This window comes from Apodemus sylvaticus, chromosome 11 (genome assembly GCF_947179515.1).
Source record: "Apodemus sylvaticus chromosome 11, mApoSyl1.1, whole genome shotgun sequence".
NCBI classification, from domain to species: Eukaryota; Metazoa; Chordata; class Mammalia; order Rodentia; family Muridae; genus Apodemus; species Apodemus sylvaticus.
The window spans coordinates 77,633,276-77,657,854 of NC_067482.1; the positions used below are offsets into that span (position 1 = coordinate 77,633,276).

Genomic DNA, 24,579 nt, shown 5'->3' on the forward strand with positions numbered 1-24,579 from the left:
ATGTGCATCTCGGCTGCCAGGGACGCACCTTCAGAGGACAGAGGGCGTTGTGGTGCTGACCATGTGATAACACAGAACAGGCACCTGGTGGCCAGGCGGACCAGCACTGAGTCAAACCTGCCCAGATGCAAGCAGGGCACCAGAACATACACTCAAGTCCAAAAGACTATGTTGGAACAAAACATCATATTCTGGAATGACCATCTCTATAAAGAGCTCATTCGCAAGAAAGATCTCACAACAAACAGCATTGCAGAACACACAGGGGCAGCATTTCTCCTCCTCCTCCTCTTTCTCCTAATCTCCTCCTACAACAGTTCCCCAAAATCTGCCCTTGAGAATTTAATTTGACCAAGAACCCCACTGTCAGGGAACTTCCTAGAAGTGGGGCCCAGGAGTATGAGGCAAGAAACCTGTCACACATGCCCAGATGTCCATTTCCACAGCAAGGCTAAGGCTAGAATTCTCAGCAGATCCAAACAAGCAGTTAGCAAGACAGCTAAGGAAGTCACATGCTGTCAATCAAATTGAGAGCTGGGAGCCTGGGCAGCCACAGGCAAGGTGCTCTGGGTTTTCTGGTTTCCCTAATGTATATACTCAGACTAGCCTGTTCTGGGGACCATATATGCATGGGCTGTGGGAGCAGTCAGGGGCAGAGAGAGTTTTCATGAATGAGGTTATGTGAACTCCACACATTAACATCCAATGAAATGGGAAACCACTAACCATTCTTCCTAGGAGTGTGCAGAGAAAGGCAACGACACAGAAGAGAACTGCAGCCTCACCTGTTTGGGCCTACAACTAAGAGATTCCTTCTAGGTCAGAGCAGGACCCTCCCTGTGCCTTGGCTGCCATCTCAGGGGAGAGCAGGTGGCTAGCCTCTGCAAACACAAGCCCATGCTATGCTGTGTGACCTGCTTCAAAGATACCGGGCTACATTCATCAGGCATCCTGCCCACTGCGTCTGGGGCTTCAGGAGAGGCCAGGACTCCTACGTCCTTGAACAGCCTTCTCAACTGTAAAATGGAGGAAGTAATCTGATAGGAGACTCCTAGAGTAAAGAAATAATTCTGAGAAGGTGTGGAGAGCTAGCTCATTCTGCAATGCCAAATGCTTGGGCTGGACACTGGAGCCAGGGAAAACCAAGACTAGATCCATACAGTGGGGTGGGAGGGTACAGGCTGGGGCAGAGGCTGCTGAGCTGTTTTCTGCCATCCTGTGGGCCGACCTCATAAGAACTTGTGCTCAAACCCCTCCCAACACTCTGCTGTTGGGCGCGCTTGGCCTTCAGTGTGATGGAGGGAGCACAGCCCTGAGGAGGCTGTTTACGGGCCCTGCTGCTGCACAAGGTCCCACAGGCTGATTTAGTTTCCCTGCTTTCCCCGGGTGTGCCTGACGGTTCAACATTTCATTCCCTGGGATTTCTGCTTCTGTCCTTTTCACCTACAAGAAGCAAATCCTGCAGAGCCCGGGGAGCTTTCTTAACATTCTCAGGAGAGGAGCTGGGCCTGGGGAAGCTCCACATGGCACCTACCACATGGCACCCTTAGGCCTGGCAGTGAGACCCATCTGAAAGGTGGGTGGGCCGGCGGGCACCCAACACGGAAAACAAGCAGAGCTGCACAGCATGCACCAAATGGATCTCCACTGCCGTGAGAAGGCGATGACGAGGCCATGGCTCCATCAGAGTGGCTGCCACGGCCCAAGACTGGCTTGCACAACGATGCATTTATAACCATACGGACACAGACCAACAGTCCAGGAAGGAAAGAAAGCTGTGGAAAGTCAGACATGCTGACGTCTGAAATCACCGCTCTGACCACCACTCGGTGGGAATTTGTATTTTGTTAATTACACAATACAAACTAACCATGATCAGAGCTACATAATGAAAAGGCAGGCAATTTAAAAGTTTTCAAAGGATTTTTATCAGTTTAAATAATGAGGCCGCCATGGATTATTACAGCTCTTCTGTAACAGAGCAGTGGAAACTAACTCTACCAAACGGCCCTGCACATTGATCGGGCCAGGATTTATCCCTAGCCTGCCTCCAGACTGAGCTCAAGTGCGCACACTCTGTAAAGCAAATGCTTAGACGTGTTTAAACTGGTTTAAGTATTTTTGAAGACAGACCATCTATGTCAAAAGGAAAGCAATACTGTTAAGAAACAAATAGCAACATTCAAAGAGAATGGGGGGTGGGGGGAGGCGCTGGCCTCCACCATGCCTGAGGGGGAAGGGTCCAACCAGCACAGCCCGCACCAAGCCAGCCTTCCAAAGATAGCCTGCACCCATCCCAAGTCTCAGCTGCTGTTTATGACTGGTAGCACTGTATTTGTTTCAATCTCACACATTTGTTAGAAGTTCTAAAATGTTTAAATCATGCATTATTGAATTAGTGTTCCTTGCTCAGCCTGTTCTACATGAGAAGTTAACGATGCCAATCCCGTGCTAAATGGGGAAACACTAGGAAATGATTTAAACCCTCCGTAAATTTTATTTGGAAATTAGTGAACACCTCATCATGATTTCTAATTAAAACAGCTCTAATTAACATAGGCATTCATTAGCCCTCTCCCTGCCCTTCCCCCACAAGACACTGTGGTGCAGCAGCCTTGCAAGGAGCTGCCCACCAGCTGCAGGAAGGGCGGGCGATGTGCAGATAGGCAGTTGCTGTATCTATTCTGGGAAGCACTGCTCACCTGAGCCTGGGCGCTGCCACTCACAGTCCGGGAGCCGCCAATCACTTCATCTACAGACAGCGGCTCCCTCGCTCTCCAGCTGCAGCAAGCAAAATCTCCAAGGACTTCAGAGCAGTGCCTTTCGTTACAAATCAGTTTGTAGAGACAGGTCTAGGAGGTGTCCATTCCACTGACGCAGAGCCGAGCAGTATCTGCTCCCATTGAAGGCAGGCATCACCAATCCAAGGGCTACCACCTTGTTAGACCTGGGCAGCCCTACACACTCACAGGACGGCCTGGGCTAATGTGACCAGTGTGACCTGTGTGACCAGAGGACTCCCATAACACCGTGCAGGGCCTGCCTTCACAGCAGTCCTGCAGGCATGGGTGGAAGTAGCCAGGCTTCAGCTGTGAGGGCTGCCATCTATCTGCTGAGATGCACAAGGGGTATATGTACTAATCTGGGTAAGACCAGGCTAGTAGCCACTGGATGCAACAAGGGACAGTGCCCACAGAAAGACTGTGTTCACAGTGTTACAGTGCTGGGTTTCAACTCCCATATCTGTCTCATGGGAGTTAGGAAATGTCCAGTGAAAATGCCCTCAGTCCTGGCAGCCAAAGTACTGACAAAGTCAGGCTATGATGTGATGACCCTCTATGAGACCAATACCCCTTACGGCACAACAGGAACCTGGGACTGCAGCTGGATGAGGAGAACTAGCAGGAGTCGGGGTGACTGCTTAGTCTCTTTGGGGTGTAATACTAGGGTTAAACCAGTGCCTCAAACATGCTAAGCTGCATTCTGCCCCTAAGCGAAATTCCCAGGCCTCTTTGTATTTTGAAACAAGGGCTTGCTAAATTGCCTAGACAGCCCTTGGAATCACTCTATAACTAAGGCTGGTTTGAAGTAATGATCCTCCTGCCTCAGCCTTTCAAGTAATTGGGAAGACAAGCTTTTCCCTGCACAGCTGGTACCACACAGGCATAAGGCCCAACACGGGGCTTTGCATCTGGGCTCTGCAAATGCGAGCTGCTACCCCTGAAGCTGGCTGAACTAAATGCAGAACCCCGACCCAGGAAGTTGCACATTTCCACCACTACCCATAAAGGCCTCATGAGTGTCCTGTAGGCCAGAAGAAGACTGCCCAGGTCTCCTCCAGCAGCCAACCACTCAGCAGTCAGGAACTATGGAGATAATAGGTGAGGGTAAGGCAATAGCACACAATACCCAGCTTTAAATATCTTTAAATACAAGACAAGAACAGCCGGGCTGCTAAGACCCTTTGGGCTTGGAGTCCTGCCAGCCCCAACCCTGCTGCTGGTCTCAGTGAAGAAATGCAAGCTAGCAATACCTAGGCCTGGCAAAACCCTTCTGTGCTACCCAAGAGTATTCTGAGCTCTGTGGCCACACCCTGGAGTACTAGCTATCCAAGGATGTCCCTACACTGCCAAGGCCCACTAGTAAGGTCACAGAATGAGTTCTTCAGCGAGGAACTGGGTACACAGCATAAGAGTGAGGTGACCCCACTTCACAGGCTAGTTGCTAGGTTACCCTGAAAGGTAGCCCCAAATGGTGCAGTCTAGGCCAAGCTGATCACTGATGACTATGGACACTGAGAGTAGAGATAAAAAAAAATTCTTCCTGACAGCTGCAGTGAGGGCCGGAGCTATCACTTTCCTTATGGCTATAGAAATGCTCTCCACTGAAAATATATTGCTCAAAATTCATAAAGCTGATTTAGCTAGGTGACACAACAAAATGCAACTCTCATAAGATGTTAACACACACACCACACACTGCCAGACAGCCTCAATTACGGCACTGTATTCCCAGGACTGCCAGAAAGGAAGCATTGGCTGACTGAAGGAGAAGCAAGGCCGCCCTCTGCTGGCCACATCACACATGCCCGCTACCAAGCTGGGACGCTGAGCAGCTGCAGAACAGTCTGGAGCTCCCTCCTATGTCCTCTGGAGCCAGCATCTGAACTGTATGGTCAATGTACCTACTAGCTGCCACAGACTGGTCAGCGGGGTGCTAGACATGGAGTGCTTTTGGTTTTAGGCTGGAGCAATGGATGGCTTTAAATCCAATCTTTCCCTCAGTAAAGACACAGTTAAGTCCACCTCAAAGCTACCTTTAGAATATGTGGCCCCTGTGAAAGGGCCATTTGACCCCACAAATGATCGCAACCCACATGTTGAAAATCTCTGCACAGCCTGGTGGTGGTGGCACACGGCTTTAATCCCAGCACTCGGGAGGCAGAGACAGTAAGATTTCTGAGTTCGAGGCCAGCCTGGTCTACAGAGTGAGTTCCAGGACAGCCAGGGCTACACAGAGAAACCCTGTCTTGAGAAAAAAAAAAAGAAAGAAAGAAAGAAAAAGAAAATCTCTGTGCTAAGGCCATGTCAGGGACTAAGCTCACAGACCAGGTTTGGGATGTGGGTTCAGAACAGGATTCCACGGGGAGGTGGCAGCTCTGATGTCTGCTTTCTCTGTAAACTATTTGAGAGGAGCCAGGGAGACGTCTGAGCAGGAAAAGGCGTTTGCCAAGGACTTAAGTCCTGTCCCTCGACCTACATGGTACAAGAACACACACACACAGACACAGACAGACAGACAGACAGACACACACATACAAACACACACACACTAAAACTAGCTGAGAGAAACATGGGATGATGATGACCGTCAGCTTGGGGCTCTGAAAAGTACTGAGTGCCACAGAGAGCCTGGACTGCAACAGTTTTGTCTTTCAATCAAAATCCTGATGCCCAACTCCCCTAGGACCAGTCATCCCCTCAGCTCTGTGGTCACCTATGCAGAACCCCAGTTCCATGTAGCTCAGGCACAGGCGCTCCACTCTCACTCCAAGGGCAGCACCCCCTCCAGGCGCAGCAATGGACTCCGCCTTCCAGCCAGCTCCAGTGTACTAAAGACTGCATCTTTGCTCACACCAGGGACCCAGAACGTAAGCCTACACTTCTCTCTGGCTTTGCCTGGACTCCCATCTCTCTAGCCTCAGCAAGGGGACCCATGTATCCCTGCTCTATCTTAACACCCGATCCTCACTCGGAGATACAGTACCTTGTCAGCCCCTGAATCACCAGTACCCTATTGTTGCTTGCAAACAACCTGGCCTAACAGACTGGCAGTCTTCAGATCTCCACCCCAAAGGGCACAGTGTTCATGCTCACCTCTGACTGCACCTGAGCACTATGTAGTCTTCATTTTGTCTGACCTGCCCAAAGACACAATTCCCTATTTGCTAGAACTCGCCAGAAATCCCCACTTATTTAACAGAGCCTGATTCTTTGGGCTCTTGGGAGGAACTCTTGACACATTTCAGTACTCTGAAAGTATCCTTGGCTGAACAGACACCAGCAGCAAGAACGTAGCCACCACAGCCTGAGTATGAGTGGCTTCATGGGAGGACTTGCTGAGGGACAGGACAGAACCCCAACCACGAAGAGCAGATGGGTCCTCTCTTGGGAAAGACTGATCTGAGACTCCCACTACAGAACTTAGACAGGAAAAAGCCAGATTCCACTGAATCTGAGGGCTGCCTGTTCACGTGGCGGAGCGGAGGGTCCTGGGACCTTCCAGCCTCAGCCTCATGAACTCACCCTGCTCTTCTGTCCTCTCCCAGGCTCAATGTTCAGTTCTTCATATTTCTTCAGAGCAAGTTCCAGTTCCATTTTCAGGTCAATGGCCTGTTTTAAATGTCCACTGTAGGTTCCTGCACGGGTAAACCGCTGTAAAACAAAGGATGACTCACGAAGGTACCAGACAGTCCCCAGAGAGCCCATGCCCCTTCTTGTAGGAAGAGATAAAATGCCAGGGAGAGGGAGAATGGTCATTCCCACCCAGGCCAGGGTTCTCGCTGTCCACAGCCTTGCTCTGCCTGGGATTTCAGCCTAGGTTCACTGCTGGAGGCGAGATGCCCTGCCTCACCTGGACCCAGGAGCATACAGTTGGCAGGAACTTGTTCTGGATGAGTTTGAGTGAGTCTCGAGCAGCATGGAGCACAGCAAGGTTGTCTTCATTCTCCTGTACCTTCAGACCATCTAAACACGGCAAAGTAAGTGTGTTGGTTTGACCATGCTTGGCCCAGGGAGTGGAACTATTAGGAGGTGTGGCCTAGTTGGAGGAAGTGTATCCCTTTTGGGGGTGGACTTGGAGACCCTCCTCCTAGCTGCCTAGAAGCCAGTCTTCTCCTATCTGCCTTTGGATGAAGATATAGAACTCTAAACTCCACCAGCTCCATGCCTGCCTGGGTGCTGCTGTGCCTCCTGCCTTGATGATAATGGACTGAACCTCTGAACCTGTAAGCCAGCCCCAATTAAATGTTGTCCTTTATAAGAGTTGCCTTGGTCATGGTGTCTCTTCATAGCAGTAAGACCCAAAGTAAAACAGTAAGTCACAGAGGGATACTGCGGCTGGCCACATAGCAGAGGCCATCAAACCCATTGGAAATGTGACTCCTAGCTTGTCTCAGACACTTGTCAACCCTGAGAGAGAAATAGTCTTGGAAAAATCTAGGACAATAGCAATCATTCTAGCTCCAGGCAGACATGGCTTCCCACCCAGAGGGTGAGATCTCTCAGAGCCACCTTCTCTTGTCTCTTCCCTCAGGAAAGTCCTCAGCTCTTAGCCCCAGGGTCTCAGTGACCCCTGCTGTTCTGCCTTCCTTGACAGGGCCTTCAATTCCTTCCCAAGCTCTGCCAGGCAGGCTTCCAGGAGGACCTCACCAGTGCCTGACGAGCACCGGCAAGGCGCGGTGCCTCAGAGACACTGACGTGAAGCTGTGGATCCTGGACAGCCGCATGGTGGACACGAGCACCTCTGAGTTCACCTGGTCTAACAACGACGGATGGATGAACAAGACTGTATCCCAAGACTGAAACGCCAGGGCCAAACACAACGCTGTCTGTCACATGTCTGTCATTCTAAACACAGCAAGAAATCAGGTTTTGCTCACACTTTCCTCTTAGAAGGTGGCCCTGGTGGCCCTCCAAGTGCATGCCCATACAGCCTGCCAGGGACCCTGTACAGAGTACTCTGTACTCTGTCCTCACTGGGACAGGACTATAATGGCAAAGAATCCCACGTAGCTGATTCACGGCGGCAGAAACCCAGAGCAGGAAAGACTTACCAGATGGAAGTCCCTCTACCTCTCACAGCACAATCCCAGGAGCTGCTGTCCCTACGTCTCAATTCTACCACGGGATAACCCACTACCAGTGAGAGAGCTCCAGACCTGGCCAGAGCAGAGTGTGAGACTCAGCACCAGCAGCCAGTTACCTGAGGGGACTTCCACATCTAGCGTGTACTTGTGGGAACCCAGCCCATGGCTCCGCAGGAAATCCTCTGGGTCGCTGTGTTCATCCTCGTCCCTGCAGGGGTCTTGTGTGGCTGTTTGGGCTAGTGTCTTCAGACCCACGACAGAGCCTCCATGGTATGCAGGGGCAAGCAGGTCCTTGCTACAACATGGCTGCTCTCCGTCCTGGGGTCCAGAGAGACCAGACTCACAGGGAGTTGCCAGCTCTGGGCTCAAGGTGCAAGGAGCATGGCTCTCTGTTATGCCAGACACCTCGCTAAAGAGTTGATCATCTGGGTACGGAACAAAATCCAAAGGCACCAGCAGTTTAAAGCAGTTCTCCACTTCTGTCAGGCAGCATCCAATTTCATCAGACATTTCTGCAGACAATGAGATACCTATTTACTCTGTCAGTTTTGAGCCAAAGAGCAACAGATGGTCAAGACTGCTCCCCAGAACACCAAAGGATCATGATATTTCCAAAAAAAGCAAAAGGCCTGGCATATAAATTATAATACTTTCAACTCTTCAATGAACTCTCGAGCGCAGAAAGTCTGTCTTTGAAGTGGATCTCTCATTATGGTTGTGTGGCAGCTCATGGGAGTTGATGTGACCATCACCAATGGCCAAGGTTCCACTCACAGTGGTAGTCCCAGGGAGGCCACACTTCCATACCATCACCACCACACACTTTACAGGGTGTTCCCTCCCAGAGCCCCGTAAGCCATCCACAGCACAGCTGTCTGCTTAGCCTTCTCCAAGGCCTAGGCTTTCAAGGCTGATGACCAGGGCAGCTGTGTGAAGGAGGCTCTGGACACAGAAAGAAGTGAAGACCTGATTCTGAGAACAGAGAGCAGCTGAGCAGGGCTAGCCGCCAGGAAGGAGGAGGATCTGGGGAAGGGACCTAGCAAGAACAGATGCTGGACATAAGAAGAATGGCAAGATGGCCTCCAGCTAGCGCAGACTTCTTCCTAGATTCCCACCTAGATTCAGCCTCTCTGCTCAGGGACTCTGAAGTCAAATAGTTACAGGCAGACCAAATCAGCAGGAGACATAGTGCTACAGGCCGCTCGTAAAGGCTCGACCCCATCCCGAAGCATTCTTGCCTTGCAAACCTGCCTGTGTGGGTCTCAGACTAGATTAGAGAAGACTAGGAAACAAACCCAGGACCATGGGGGCTGTTTAAGGGCGTAGCCTTGGAACTTACCTTCCATTTCCCTCTTAGCCCGATCAGCACTTTCTCTGTGGATTTTATCCAAGTGCTTCTGCTTCTCCTCTTCTCGTTTCCTTTCTGCCACAGTCCTAACATTTATATCCCGAAAATCCACCTGAGAAATTGAGAAGGAAGTTTAGGATTGCCTACAACAAACACAAACCCAAAGAAGGGAGAAAAGAAGACATATTGTCATCAACACAAGGCCAGGACCTCAATGGCTGTTAGTCTACAGCCTTACCTTGTCACATCTTCAGCAGATAGAAGAGGGAAGACATCCAATGCAAAGTGTAACATGTTAGGAAACTACGTGCTCCTCTAACTGCAGGTCAGGGGTTACCAGCTAGACCCAGAGGCTAACCACCACCCAGAGAATAGGGGACAGCATACAGGAACCACACCCATATAGAACGGCCCAGCCATTTGCCTGGGCTGCTGACAGGCGCAGGGTCGCATGTGGGTAGTGACAGGAGGGGTGAATGAACTAACAGAGCTTGGTGTCTTATTAAGCACAGCACCATCTGGAGCCCACAGCAAGCACTGAGCACTGCTTACTGTCAGGAAAAGGGTATGTCCCAGGAAGGGGAGCCCACCCCAAAGCAGAGGGTATCTTGGATTATGATTCTACAGGCTCAGCTCCACCCTCAGGCGGGCACCAGGTATACTTTTCTTCCCCAAGGCTGCTCCGACCTTTAGAGCACCTTCCAGTCTCTGACATGCTGAGCCAGCTGCCCTACCCACCCAGCCTGTGATCACTCAATGAAACACTCGGTGAGATGCGCTCGCTCCCTCGTCACCCCAGGGAAGTGGGCTTTACTGTACAAGACCCACTCACCTTTTTGGTGTGTTTTAGGAAGTGGTAGCCCAAGGCTAGCTTCTTATAGGCCTCCCCAAACTTCTCATTCCAACCTTCCACAGCTTGCATGGCTGCCTGCCTTAGCCTCTGAGCTGCCTCCCGAGGGGGTGGCAAGGGACGGTCACTATCTGTGCCCAGAGTGAGCTCTAGGAACTCCTGGAAGTCGGAAACAAGCAGCACTCTGAACTGATGGGAGCGGGTGAAGAGCTCATCCGTGATCTGGAAGGCCGAGAGGCGGATCTCGGCGTGGTCCTGGGTCAGTTGTGTCATCAGCAGGCGGTAGGCATGGCTCAGCTGCTCCTCTGAAGACCTGGGAACACAAGCCAGTCCAACTACACGCTTACTCAACAAAGACAAATCCCTGTCCCGTTTTGTGTGGGAACACTACGTTTACCAGTCTGCGTGTGGGGAGGGGCTGTGCTCAGCATCCAATCTCCATTCTTCCCTTCTAAGGCTGAGTGGACATATCAGTGTCTAAGACACCCACTCCTGGCCTGTCTCTGCACCGCCCATGAGCCAAGAGCATTTTCTACATTTTCAAATGGCTAAAGCAGCTGTTGATGAGGCACAGTGGCACCTGACTAGCTTGTGTGAAGTCCGCAGCTGGACCTCTAGCACTGCAAGGATAAACATGGTTAAAACACACAAAAGAAGACAAACGTTACATTAAGAATCAAATGTCAGGGCTGGAGAGATGGCTCAGTGGGTAAGAACACTAACTGCTCTTCTGAAGGTCCTGAGTTCAAATCCCAGCAACCACATGGTGGCTCACAACCATCCGTAATGAAATCAGATGCCCTCTTCTGGTGTGTCTGAAGACAGCTACAGTGTACTTACATATAACAATAAATAAATAAATCTTTAAAAAAAAAAAAAAGAAAAGAAAAAAGAATCAAATGTCAGGTCTGGAAAGACAGCTCAAGCTGGGCGATGGGTGGGGGTGCACGCCTGTAATCCCAGCACTCTGGGAGACAGAGGCAGGCAAATTTCTGAGTTCGAGGCCAGACTGGTCTACAACAGTGAGTTCCAGGACAGCTGGGGCTATACAAAGAAACCCTGTCTCGAAAAAAACCAAATCCAAAAACAAAAAAAACAAAAAAAAACAAAACAAAACAAAAAACAAAAAACAAAAACAAAAACAAAAAACAAGACAGTTCACTGACTACTCTTCTAGAGGTCCTGAGTTCAATTCCCAGCAACCACGTGGTGGCTCACAACTCCCTGTAAATAGATTCTGATGCCCTCTTCTGTTATGTCTGAAGATAGCTAGAGTGAACTCATATACATTCATTGAATGAATGAATAAATAAATAAATAAATATTTTTAAAAAATCAAATATCAGGGGCAAAAGAGATGGCTCAGTGCTAAAAAGCACTAGCTGCAATTCTAGAAGACCTGGGTTCAATTCCTAGCACACACATGGCAGCTCACAACCATCCCTACTTCTAGTTCCAGGAGATCTGACATACTCTTTAGGCCTCCCTGGGCAGCTGGCATGAATATGGTATACAAACATATATGTAGGCAAAACACTTGTACACATAAAATAAATTTTCAAAAGCAAATGCCAATGGCTTTTGTTGAAACACATCTATCCCAGGATGGTCCCCAGCTACTCTGACAGCTGACATCCATCCACAGTATGCACAGATTCCTCACAGGATAGCAGTAAGCCAGGAGAATAGGGTGGAGGGGGGTGCATAAGGCCTGGTACAAAGCCTCACAGGATTAGCATCTGAAAAAACAAGTTCAGCTTGCTACTGGCCCAGGAACACAAGTACTCCAGAAGAGAGTAGCCAAAGGTTCATTATAATACTAAAATACACAACCCCGGGTAGAAATTAAGATGCTAACAATGAGACCTGTAACACATGAAGTTGCATTCAGAACAGGACACGCACAGGTACACACATGTGCCAAGGCATGCATGTAGCAGTTAGAAGACAACCTCCAGGAGCCAGTTCTCTCATTGCCAGAGCCAACTCAGGCTGTTACGCTTTAAGGTGAGTGCCTTCACACACTGCACCACTAGTGTGCCTGCTGCTGCTGCTGCTGCTGCCTGTCACAAGATGATCTGGCCAGCTCTAAGCAGAGGTTAGAAGTTAGCCCTGGCCAGGCTCTGGTGGTACACACCTTTAATCCCAGCACTTGGGAGGCAGAGGCAGGCAGATTTCTGAGTTCGAGGCCAGCCTGGGCTACAGAGTGAGTTCCAGGACAGCCAGGGCTACACAGAGAAACCCTGTGTGTGTGGGGGGGGGGGGGAGGGCAGAGAGAAGTTAGCCCTGCAGGAATCAAGGTATGCTGTTATGCTGTAAAAGCCACACTTCCAGGGGTAGTGGTGGTGGTGGTGGTATATACCAATCTCAGCACTCTAAGAGTCTGAGGCTAGCCTGGTCTACATGGTGGGTTCCAAGCCAATCAAAGCTACATAGTGAGACTTGGAATCAAATTATAAGAAAAACAAATTAAAATAAAAAGTCACATAACACCTTGTTCTGTGGCAACTCCCTGGAAAGGACAAATTCAAAGGAGCCCATTAAACCCCCCCCCACACACACACACATCAGCGATCACCTTCTAGGGCCTCCTCTTTTCATTGCCCTGAGGCTTAGGTGATGGCAGGCTGAGGGTAGAAGGGGCGCTGGCAGGATGAGCAGAGACTCAGTCAAGCAAGCATCTGTCCAGAGAGCTCTAGCAGTGGCTCCAGCTGGGACATTTCTGGTTACTAGCGCTGGTGCAAGCTGCTATCTCCTGGTACATTCCTGCACCATGGAAGCTGCTTCTCTCCAGTCTTATCCTTTGTCACAGACTGTGTCGCTGCTCTGAACTACTACATTCCTTCCTGTGCCACCCATATTCTACCCCTTTCGCTTGTTCACCCTAATCATTTCCAGTAGACAATCCATCTCTTAGGCCACTGATTGAGCTTTCCAGATATTTTATACTCCCTTACACATGAGGCCCAGAGACAAAGAAAAACATTGCCTGTTTCCACTTTTAACCTGGATGACAATCTGGAAAAACACAGAGCTACCCATGCAGGAAAACCTCTTCTCTGATAAACCTAGCTGCCTGGGATGTTGTAGAAGCGCTCATGAGAAGCCTTTTTCCACTGAGGTACAAAGAAATGTGCCTGTGGCAGGGACTTGCATTCCATTCCCAGCAAAGTTAAAACAGGACAGGGTCCCTGAAGAGACAGGACTAGCTGACTCCAACGCCAGCTGAGGAGAATCACAGAAAAGCTGGGGCTCAAAGCAGTGTTTCTATCCATTGAGTAAGCTACACTCAACTCACCAGAGCCCCCAGACAGTGTGATAGCCTGGGGACATCCCAATCTGGCAAGCCTCCTAGAGGAGTCTACACAATACAGAGGGAGGTATCTTCCTACTCCCAGAGACTGCTTCTTGTCTCTCCTATTAGGGTACACCCTATGTTACTTTGAATGCACAGCTACAGTGCATCCTCAAGAACTGAAATTATGTTAATCACACACTGTTGAAATGGCTTAGCATGTAGATGTGCTTGCTGGTTATGTCTGGAGATCTGAGTTTGATCCCTAGAATCCACATAAATGTGGAACTAGAGAACCAACTCCACAGAGTTGTCCTCTGGCCTTCACAAGTTCACAGAGCTATCTGCATGCACCTGAATGCATATACACATGTACTCATGTGTGTACACATACACACATATACAAATAATACACCTTAAAATGTAAACAAAGAAATATATTTGATCCTGAGAACCTAAAGAGGCTTATATTTTACTGTAACATCTTCTGGTCTCAATATAGGCTGGCTGGCGGGAGGTTTGAAAGGGTGGAAGGCTTGGTCTTCACTGTTTGTACTCGTGACAAATAGTAGAGGATCTGGGATGAAAGGAGGAAGTATAGTAACAGATTATTTATTCAAACGCTCACCTCTATCCATTCTGAGTGAATACCCTCTCAGATCAGGAACCCACCAATTGGGATCATGATACTCCAACAGGGACCCACAGATGTAGACTGGTGACAGAAAGCCTCCTTGTAGGGATGAAAACTTAGGAAACCTGTTAACTATGACAGACCAGAGAAGTTGTCCCATGTCTCAGTCTCTGTTCCGGTTTCATAAGACACCACGACAAAGGTGACTTACAGAGTCAGAGGTAGAGTTAGGGCTCGAGTCCACACGGTGGAGTGTAGCTGAGCTCACATCCTAACCACAGCAGGTGGCAGAGAGCACTGGGGAAGGCAGGATGCTCTCGGGGCCTCAAAGCCTGCTGGGTAACATAGCTCATCTAAGAGAAACGGCTGTCGAGGTCCTCAGGAAATGACCAATGTGGCTGGGAAATGCTAATTTTACTTCCCATGCTGCTTTGTTTTCTTTCTGTCCTGATTGTTGGGTTTGTCTTCTGGTCAGCTTGACCCACTCTAGAGTTATCTGGATAAAACCTAGTTTGAGACAATGTCTCCATGCAGTTGCCCGCAGTCAAGTTTGTGTGGGCATTCCTTTGATTACTATTGGTGAGGTAGAGCCCCGCCCACTGCTGGTGCCCCACCCTGAGGCAGGCAGGCCTGAGCTTTATAAGCAATGGGCTTGAGGAAGCCACGGTGAGCGGTCAGTGAGCAGCCTTCCTCCACGGCTTCTGCTTCGGTCCCTTCCTCCTTCCAGTTCCTGCCCTGCTTTTCCTCCATGGGGAATGTGACCCGTTCATGTTAAATGGACACTTTGCCCCCGCAAGTTGCTTTTGGTCATGGTGTTTTTATGACAGCAACAGAAGATGTAAACACAGCCTTTAAGTGATAGTCCCAGATCCCTACTAAATAAACTTGTGCATAACCAGGGTTGATGGGAATGCTCAAAAGCCAAAGGAGTTACCTTTGCAATTGCCCAAGACACGGTCCAATAACAAGGATACCACTGGGGGCCTCACCCAAAAGTCAGGAGCCTTCTTACATCCATAGGTTACTTCTACAGTATCCAGGGTACTCGCAAGCTATACCAGGCACAGCAAGGCTCAGACATGAGCCTGCTAAAGATGTAAATGCCTTCTGTTGTTTGCTGATAACCTCTCAGGGTAGACGGGGGCCTATTCCATCCAGACTAAAAGAACTTAAGAATTTACTCACTATGTCTAACAACTAACTAATAAAAGAAGTTAGTCGTTAGGATAAAACCTATTTTGAGTCTTCAGTCTCCCAAATACCTTAAAGAAGGTCTGGAGAGATGACTCAGTGGTTAAGAGGCCTTGTTTCCCTTGCAAAGGACCTGAGTGCAATTCTCAGAACCTATGCGATGGCTTACAACCATCTGTAACCCCAACTCCAGGGAATCCAACAGGCACACACATGGTGCACATACTCGCATGTGAGCAAAGTATTCATATAAAGTGAATAAATAATCTTCAAAAAATAACAATGCCTTAAAGAAAATCTTGTTTACATAGGCAAACTGCTTTTTAAATGTAAAACTTCTCTTCAAACAAATAAAAAAAGTATCTTAACTTCCTAAATATAAAGGTAAATTCTATTTACAAATCTATCAATAGTTGTAACCTTATGTTTTTCTTCATTACTTGTGGGGATATATGCAGGTGGATGTCTTTGTTCATGTGTGTTTAGGTACGTGGACATGTGTATCTGTACACATATGTGTGTATATGCATGAATGTGTGTGTGCATGTGAAGGCCAGAGACCAAGATCAGGTGTTGTTCCTCAGATGCTGCCTACTTTGTTTTTTGACACACAGTCTTTCACTGAGATCTGGAGTTCAATGACTAAGGTGGCCAGTGGATGCCACGGGTCCTCATGTCTTCCCAGCACTGCCATTACAACGTAGGCCACCGCATACATAGACTTTTGCATGCACGACAGGGACCAAACTCAGGTTCTCATGTTTATTCAGCAGTACCTGATCAACTAAGACATCTCTCCTGCCCTTCATTACAGTTTTTATACTGTTGTATAATATAAACTCAATAATACTACACACTATTTCCCTATTCTAACACTGGATTCCTTCTTGGAATTATTCTTTTGCATCTTGTAAAATTCTCAATATATAGTCATCAGTTTTCTCTTTTCTAAGCCTAAGGGATATGTCTCACTCCTAAACTCAGTTAAGATGAGGTCCGCTATCCTACAAAGCTTGATGGCTCTTGAGAAGCTAGCAACAGCCCAGAGGTAAGCCTTTCTAATGCTCAAAGAGAAATGCTGGTTTGGGGTCAGCAGGTTAAGACAAGTTCAAAACAGTATTTAAGATATACTGGGGACAAGCTGTACCAAGATGGCTCTCCTGGGCAAACACATGGTCATGGTTTTCCTGATTATTGCCCTTTGGAGGCCTGTGGTTTGCTTGTTTGGTTGGTTTTTTGTCTTTTTGTCAACTTGACACAAGCTAAGTTAATCTGGGAAGAGGGAACCTCAATTAAGAAAATGCCTCCAGGACTGGAGAGATGGCTCAGTGGTTAAGAGCACTGACTGCTCTTCCAAAGGTCCTGAGTTCAAATCCCAGCAATCACATGGTGGCTCACAACCATCCGGAAAGAGATCTGATGCCCTCTTCTGGTGTGTCTGAAGAGAGCTATTAGTGTACTTAGATATAATAATAAATCTTTAGGCCAAACAGAGCAGGGCCAGAGTGAGTGGGGTGAGCAGAGTCCTGAAGTCAAATTCCCAGTACCTACATGAGGGGTGACAGCCATCAGTACAGATACAGTGTACTCATATACATAAAATAAATAAATAAATAAATAAATCTTTTTTTTTTAAATGCCTCCAGTAGATTGACCTATAAGCAAGCCACGTGAGAACACCCAACTCACTGTGGTCTAAGATAAAAGAATTTCAGCTGGAGAATATACATTCTTCTCCCTTACATTGGATCGCAGTTTTGTGGTCCCTCTTACATGGCCTGAGCTATCAAGGAAGCACTTATAGAAGCTAGATGGAATTTCTTTTTAACCTGAGAAGTTATTGTGTTTGATTCTGTGAGTGGGTGTGCACTCCACACCACATGTGAGAAGACAGGACAACTCTACAGAGTCCGTCCTTTCTACCCTCACACAGGTTCCTAGGATTAAACTCAGGTTGCCATCTCAGCAGCCACCAGACTGGCATTCTTTAGCTTCCCTAAAAGATTCCCAGAACCATAGATCTCAAGTGGAAAGTGAAGTCCAAAAGGCCTTATACAAAGCTTACATAATTAGAATAAAAATAAAAGTTGGCAAAGAGGAAGACTGGAATCCTCCTGGCTAAGACCAACTAAAACTGACTGGAATCATTAACACAGGCACTCCAGAGTGTCTTGAGGGTCATCTGTAGAATAATAATAGATTATCTATGGAATAGTCTGTAGTTCAATAGAATACTAAAAAATGTACATCCCTGGGGGAATTTAAGATGCTAATGAGTCATTCTCTTAGTTACTTTTCTTTTTTTTTTTTTAAGATTTATTTATTTATTATATGTAAGTATACTGTAGCTGTCTTCAGATACCAGAAAAGAACATCAGATCTCTTTACGGATGATTGTGAGCCACCATGTGGTTGCTGGGATTTGAACTCTTAGTTACTTTTCTATTACTGTGATAAGACACCACAATCCAGGCAGCTTATAGAAGAGAGTTTATTGGGGCTTACAGTTTCAGAGGGTGAGTCCATGAACATCACGGTGGGATACATGGCAGCAGACAGACAGGCACAGAGCCGGAACAATAGCTGAGAGCTGGGATCTTGAGACAACATGAAGCAGAAAGCTAACTAGGGATAGAGTGGTCTTTTAAAACCTCGAAGTCCACCATGCATGACACATCTCCTCCTTTCTTCCTTCACATAGACAAGGCCACACCTTCTAATCCTTCCCAAACTATTCCACCACCTGGGAGCCAAGCACTCAAATACTTGAGCCTCCAGTAGCAAGGCGGGACCATCACGGTGCTTTCTTTGAAACGATTAATAAGGATGAGAATAACTATCTTAAAGATTGGGTTCTATGATGACATATGCCCGTCATCCCAAAGGAACACTTGGTAAGCGGAAGCAGGAAGATCCGAAATTCACAGCCAGCCTTAGCTACACAGTAAGAGGTCAACCTGGGCTACATGAGAATCTTTCAGAGAAAGGGAGGCGGGGATCTCAGTGACACAGTTTGTCTAGCATGCTTGACCCTCCTGAGCTCATCCCTGGGGGTGGGGGTGGGGTGGGGGGAGGGGGAGGGCTGACCCAATCATGAACTCTTTACTCCAACAGAAGATGATATACAGACATAGTGTGATTGCCAGTGAAATGGCCAGAGGCACCACATTCAGAGTCTGTGCTACACTCTGGAGCCAGGTACACCGGGATTACAGCCCCAGAACTCCTTTAGTGGTTCCTAAGGCCTTACTATGTAGCCCACACTGCCTGGAACTCATACTCCTCCTGACTCTACCTCTCAACAGACAAGTGCCACCATGCCTTGGTGATCAGATAATTCCTTTCTAGGTAGTGAAAGCAGGAGGTAGCAGAGGTGTACAAGAGGGCGGAGGGCCCACGATCTCCACGGGGTGGGCGCTCAGTGGACCAGTCATTATGGCACATTTAGTCTGAATACATACTTGCAAATTTTCTTCAGTTCCTTCATTTTCTGAGCATTCAGCTGGGATTCTCCTGAAGTCGTGAGCTCCTCTATCAACTGTGAAAGTTTCTGATCCATATCTAGAAACAAGGGACGCGGAGATGTCGAGTTAACATCCAACACTTCACAGTCTTAGTTTTAGCAGTTTATGGGGGCCTCCAAATACTGGGGATTATGGCAAAGGCGCTAGGGTGTCTCTGTAGGGTGCCTCCCAGGCGAGGAAGGCCAGCAAGCCCTTCGCTGATAATTAGCTAAGGTTTTAAAGAAGAGACTAAAGCAGTCTTCGGTCAGCTGTGTGGGTGACGTTACCGCGGGTTAAGGGGAAATGTCACTAAATTTTACTCAAACTGGCCGCGCAGGATACTCGCTCTCTGCAAGCGACAGTCTCTAAACAACTGCGGGCGCGACTGATCCGACCCTGCGGGCCGAGAGTCTGACCAGCCCCGACCCTCCCTCCGTCCGTCCGCCGCACTCGCTGCCCGACCCTCCGCGTTCCGCAGCGCCTGGGACGCGGACCGCAGGATGCAGCAGCTTGTTTCGCCCACCCCTTCCGGTGTCAGCAGAGCTCTGTTCCAGGCCCCAGAGAGCAGCGGGCACACGCTCGCCAAGACCCGCGGCGCAAGAGCGGAAGTCGCCGCGACGCCCCGGCTCTGGTTAAGCCGCCACCCGTCTCCGTCATTTGCCCGGGTGACTCCACTACGCAGGCGCGAGGGCGCGGCAACGCGGTGACGCAGCGCGCTTCCAGTGGGCGGGGTAGCTCGCCAAGAACGAAGCGCGAGAAAAAGGAGGCGGGAGGGCCCAGCAAGTTCTTAAAGGGGAGGTGGCTTTGGGTCAGGAGTCTGAAACTGAGGTGCAGAAAGAAGTTGTGATCTGGGGATCAGTTCCTCGGCCACCAGGAGGCTCGCGGTCTATGTACAGCCTCTGTATATCTGCTGAGAAATCTCAGAAGAGAGTCTGGGCGCAAGTCCGGCTGGGAGGGGTCGGCCCGCCTCTCTGACCGGGTCAGTTGTCCAGCCCAGGACAAGCCATTGTGGGAGGCACCGTTACAGGTGCCCTGGGATAGTGGTGGTGGTTGCACTGATTGCATATTTTAAAGTGTCAGTTCAGTCTCAACGTAGAATGATTGTAAAAGACATGGCGGCTCACGGCTAGAGCTGCTTGCTCCCTTCCCTACCCCTTCAGTGTTCAGGACTCTGACCCTTGCGGACCTCACGTTGCTTCAGCCCAACTCTTGGATGCACAGACCCCGGACACTGGAGCCTTAGCTGTCTCACAACTCGCTCTGCCTTTCCGCTGTCAGCTCCTGCTTCGCTTAGAGGAGAAGCATGCACTGTGTACCCCATCTTGGGCTGCGATTCTGCACCCCACAGAGCGAGCATTCAGCCAGTTTGTGTCTTGCAGTACGGTCTTGATCTTCTGGACTAGACTGTTAAAAGCTTTGTGTGCCTACTGCCCCACCCACTTACCCACCCTTCCCTGAATGTGGGCCAGTGAACGGTCAACTGGACTTTCCCCCTCCTCATTTGTGTTCAATATGTAAGAATCTGACAGCTCAACTTCTGAATTTGGAATCAGCAATCCCCACCACTCTGTGGCCATAGTCCCAGTCTCCATATACTCGTGGGGTTGTGATGGTGGACTGTAGTTTCCCATTTCCATGCACACCAAGATAAGGCACAGATTTGCCCCTCCCCAATTTAAAGAGAATGAAATGCCTTTAAGATATTCTTATTACATTTTTATTGGGGGTTAGAAGGTGGGACCCCCCCCTAGTGTGGTCAGGACAATTTCTGTGATCTGGTTCTCTCCACGTGTGGGTTCCTACTCAAATGGAAGTTACCAGGCTTAGCAGCTGAGTGATCTCAGTAGTTCTAAAATATCTTTTTAAAAAGTAAAGGAAAAGGTTCCGTCAAGCCAGGCTTGCTGCACACAGGAGCAAGCAGTTGCATGCCAGCATGTCACAGGGAGTCTGTGAAGGACACGTATCAGATTCTGAGCAGCTGAAGAACCGGAAATGATAAAATGATGAAATGATTTCAAATTTCTTTTATAAGCCACAGTTCAATAGATTTTGGAGTTTAATATTAAGGAAAAAATTATGACAACAGCTACTCAAGTGATATGGAGGGGAAATGGTTAGTCTTATGTTCCAAGAGTTGTATTCTTACATAAATCAGTATACTACTTGAAGGTATATTATGATAAGCAGCCACATAGTATATAATGTCATTTCAGTTGATACCTAACCAAATTCAACACCTAATGATATAGCAGATACTTTAGGACATACTATGGTCACATAATGATGTAACTGCCTAATGACTCATTTCTCAGAGCATACCACTACCAACAAGAGAACCCCTAAAGTAACAAAAGTAATTAGATGCAGCAGGGCGGAGAATAGTTTACTGGTGGAGCATTTACACAGCATGTGTGAGGCCCTAGATTTGATCCCACAGAAAAGTGGGATTTAACTTGTAAGATTGCAAAGACAGGCCAGGTGTGGTGTCAAATGCCTTTGATCCCAGCATTCAGGAGGCAGAGGATCTCTGTGGATTTGAGGCCAGCCTGGTCTACAGAGTGAGTTCTGGACAGTCAGGGCTACACAGAGAAACTCTATCTCACCCCCTTCCCCATGGGATTAATTTAAAATAAACAAAATGGATACAGGTGAAAATGGAAAAGGTAACAACAGATGAGACAAATTGGAAACAAGTATCAGATAACAGACTTAAGTCTTTATAGGAAGAGTTACAAGTCAAAGACAGATCTGGTGGCACCTGCCTTTCAATTCTCAAACCCAGGAGGCAGGGGCAGATGGATCTTTTAACATTAAAGTCCAGCCTGGTCTACATAGTGAGTTCCAGGAAAGCTACTGGGAGATGGGAGGGGAGGGGTGCAGAGGGAGGTTCTCAACAACAAAACAACAAAGGCAAAAGCCTGTAGGTGGGACAGCTAACAGTTCATCAGACAACTTGCTCTCAGCCCTGAGGTTTTTTTTTTTCTTTCTTTCTTTTTTTATTGTTTTTTGAGACAGGGTTTCTCTGTGTAGCCCTGGCTGTGGCTGTCCTGGAACTCACTCTGTAGACCAGGCTGGCCTCAGACTCAGAAATCTGCCTGCCTCTGCCTCCCAGAGTGCTGGGATTACAGGCGTGCACCACCACTGCCAGGCTTCAATCACACTTTCAAGTTTACAAGGCCCGAGGGAGGGGGATGGCTGGAGAGATAGCTCAGCACTTAAGTGCACTTGCTTCTCTTGTAGAGAACTTGGGTTCAATTCAACCCAACACCCACATGGAAATTGTGGCTCACAAGTATAACGCCAGTCCAGGGATCTGATCCCCTTTTCTGGCCCCGTGGGCACTGTGTATGTGGCACACACACATTTGTATATACATATATAGGGAACCACTCATACACAACTTTTTTCTAAAGAGGTCTTGGGCTGGCACAGTAACCTATGTTTATAGGCTTCAATGTATCCAAACATCTCTCAAGCAGGATTCTCCAATGGTTGTATGCATGGTGTGTTCCAGCAGTACATTATTTCCTGTTTTTAATTTTTTAATATTTTATGTATTTTTTACATGCAAGCATGTGTGCACCACACATGTATCTGGTGCCCCAGGTTAGAAGGCACTGAATTCCTAGGAACTTGGCATCAAAGATGGTTATAAGCCACCATGTGGATGCTGAGAGCCAGACCTGGGTGCTCTGCTAGAATAACAAGTACTCTTAATCAATGACCCTTGTTCCTGGTGCTTTGGGTGTTACCATAGAGTTGGCCCCACTATCCCAAATTTTGCTAATTAGGACCAACAAACATGTAATTCAACATGGGACCTTGGATTACCCTGAAAAATCCTCACCTGCAGGCAACATTGACCACCGTACCTTCTTCTAACCTCCAATGAGTACATACACACCTATGCACATACAAATCTGTGGTGGTCTGAGTGACAATGGCTGTCATGGGTTCAAGTTTGAATGCTTGGTGAAAACTGTTCAAGAATTAGTAGGTGTGGCCTTCTTGGAAAAGGTGTGTCACTGAGGGTGAGGGGTGAGCCTTGTTTTAAGTCCGTAACATCCCTAGTTCTCTCTCTCTCTCTCTCTCTCTCTCTCTCTCTCTCTCTCTCTCTCTCTGCCATGCTTACCTCAAAATGTGTCCTCTCAGGCAGGTATTGCTCCAGGACACCTGCCTGCTGCCATACCTTCCACCATAATAGTCACAGACTCTATTGCTCTGAAACCATGAGCCCTCAAATTAAATGGCTTTCTTCTGTACATTGTCTCCATTGGTATCTTATGGCAATGAAAAAAGTAACCAAGACTAAAACCTTTCAAGTAAGTCTGTATCTTCATTTTGCCCTATTATCTACTTCCTGCCAACTCAGAAAGATGTCGCCTGCATGTCCCTTTCCATGTGTCATTCCTCCCTCATGCAAGGCAGAAAGCTCAGCTTCACCTGTCTTTTCACCCAAAGCAGAAATCCTGCAACTGCCACTACAGCAGAGAGACATGCCAACTTATACCACAGAGAAAACCAAAGCGGCGGCGGTGGCGGCAGCGGCAGCAGAGAAAGGACTCCATTCAAGTCCAGGTTCATGAACCAATGAGTTATGTGGACTACTGACAGGAACATGAAGGCACCTTCAGTACCAAGAAGTTCCCCCATGTAGTTTGTTGTTTTTCAAGAGAGGGTTTCTCTGTGTAGCTCTTGCTGTCTTGGAACACTACGCTGGCCAAGACCTCACAAGAGATCATCCATCTGCCTCTGCCTACGAGTGCTGGGATTAAGTGTGTATCACCACCTCCCTGTGTAGTTTATACGTAGCTGGAACTCTCCCCTCCTTTATCTCTTTGTCCTGGAGAACCTCGGGGAGGGGAGAAGCCTCCTAAACCTCCCCTTTCCCTAAGAGAATGTTCATACACTTTACCACATGAACGTCGTATCAGGTAATTTCATTATAGTCAAACTCGACCCAAAGGACAGCTACACTGCAAGAAGGTAAAATAAACAAACAAACAAATAAAATGGCTGGGGTCATTGTGCTCTGCCTCTCATTGGTATGGTGGGTAGAAGACCCAGACAGGCTGTGGCTCCAGAATGATAGAGGTGTCAATAGGTGCTAGGTCACAGAGACCCTAAAACAGGGCCTAAGATGCTCCAGAGAGCACTGGGAAGCAGTGGGTACCCCCATCAATTTGAACTGGGGTACATGTGTTTGGCCACACTGGCAGAAGTAGGTGATATGGAGCACCTACCAATGCAGCTGCCACAGAGGAAGAATCAGAGCTGCAGTTACAGACAGACCCGAGTGGGTAAGGGAAGTGAGGAGAACACTCAGAGCACCTGCCTGGCACTGTGTACAGCATAATCCCCTGCCTCCAACAGCGGCCCCTAGGACCCCAAGAACAGAGATCTCGAGAACAGCTTTCAAGATCCAGTTTGGTCCTCCAACAAGCCTGCAACGCTCTGGCTCCAGGTGAGCACTGGCTAGACCCAGGAGCCAACTGTCACCCGTAGGACTCTACATATTTATGCCCTCATTCCTTAGAAAAGCCCTTTGAGCCGGGCGGTGGTGGCACACGCCTGCAATCCCAGCACTTGGGAGGCAGAGGAAGGCGGATTTCTGAGTTCGAGGCCAGCCTGGTTTACAGAGTGAGTTCCAGGACAGCGAGGCCTACACAGAGAAACCCTGTCTCAAAACAAACAAACAAAAAAGGGAAAAGAAAACCCCTTTGGAGGTTAGTAGGCAATGTTTTGTCTACTGGGCCAAAACAGGTATGCTGAGTGCCCTTCACTGCAGTGACAGACAAACTCAGGTCCCATGGAGGTGCTGCATAGCCTACTGGTTGGCAGGGTTAGCAAGAGACATGAGGTCTTACAAACACCTCACACACACAAAAAAA

General features: G+C 48.4%; 1 protein-coding gene across 6 annotated transcripts in view; it reads right to left on the reverse strand.

Moving 5' to 3' along the window:
* Window positions 1-19,358, reverse strand: part of Uvssa (UV stimulated scaffold protein A) — a 44,798-nt gene extending 25,440 nt beyond the window's left edge. Inside the window, exons 1-7 of one of the 6 annotated variants that reach the window (XM_052198481.1) lie at window positions 19,212-19,358; window positions 18,647-18,746; window positions 10,048-10,378; window positions 9,207-9,327; window positions 7,984-8,379; window positions 6,634-6,746; window positions 6,306-6,434 (exon numbers count right to left, since the gene is read on the reverse strand). In XM_052198481.1, coding sequence (XP_052054441.1) covers window positions 6,306-6,434; window positions 6,634-6,746; window positions 7,984-8,379; window positions 9,207-9,327; window positions 10,048-10,378; window positions 18,647-18,744 — 1,188 coding nt within the window. In that variant the 5' untranslated portion in view covers window positions 18,745-18,746; window positions 19,212-19,358. The other 5 variants (XM_052198484.1, XM_052198485.1, XM_052198486.1 and 2 more) reach the window with 5 other exon arrangements.
* Window positions 19,359-24,579: the final 5,221 nt, after the last annotated feature.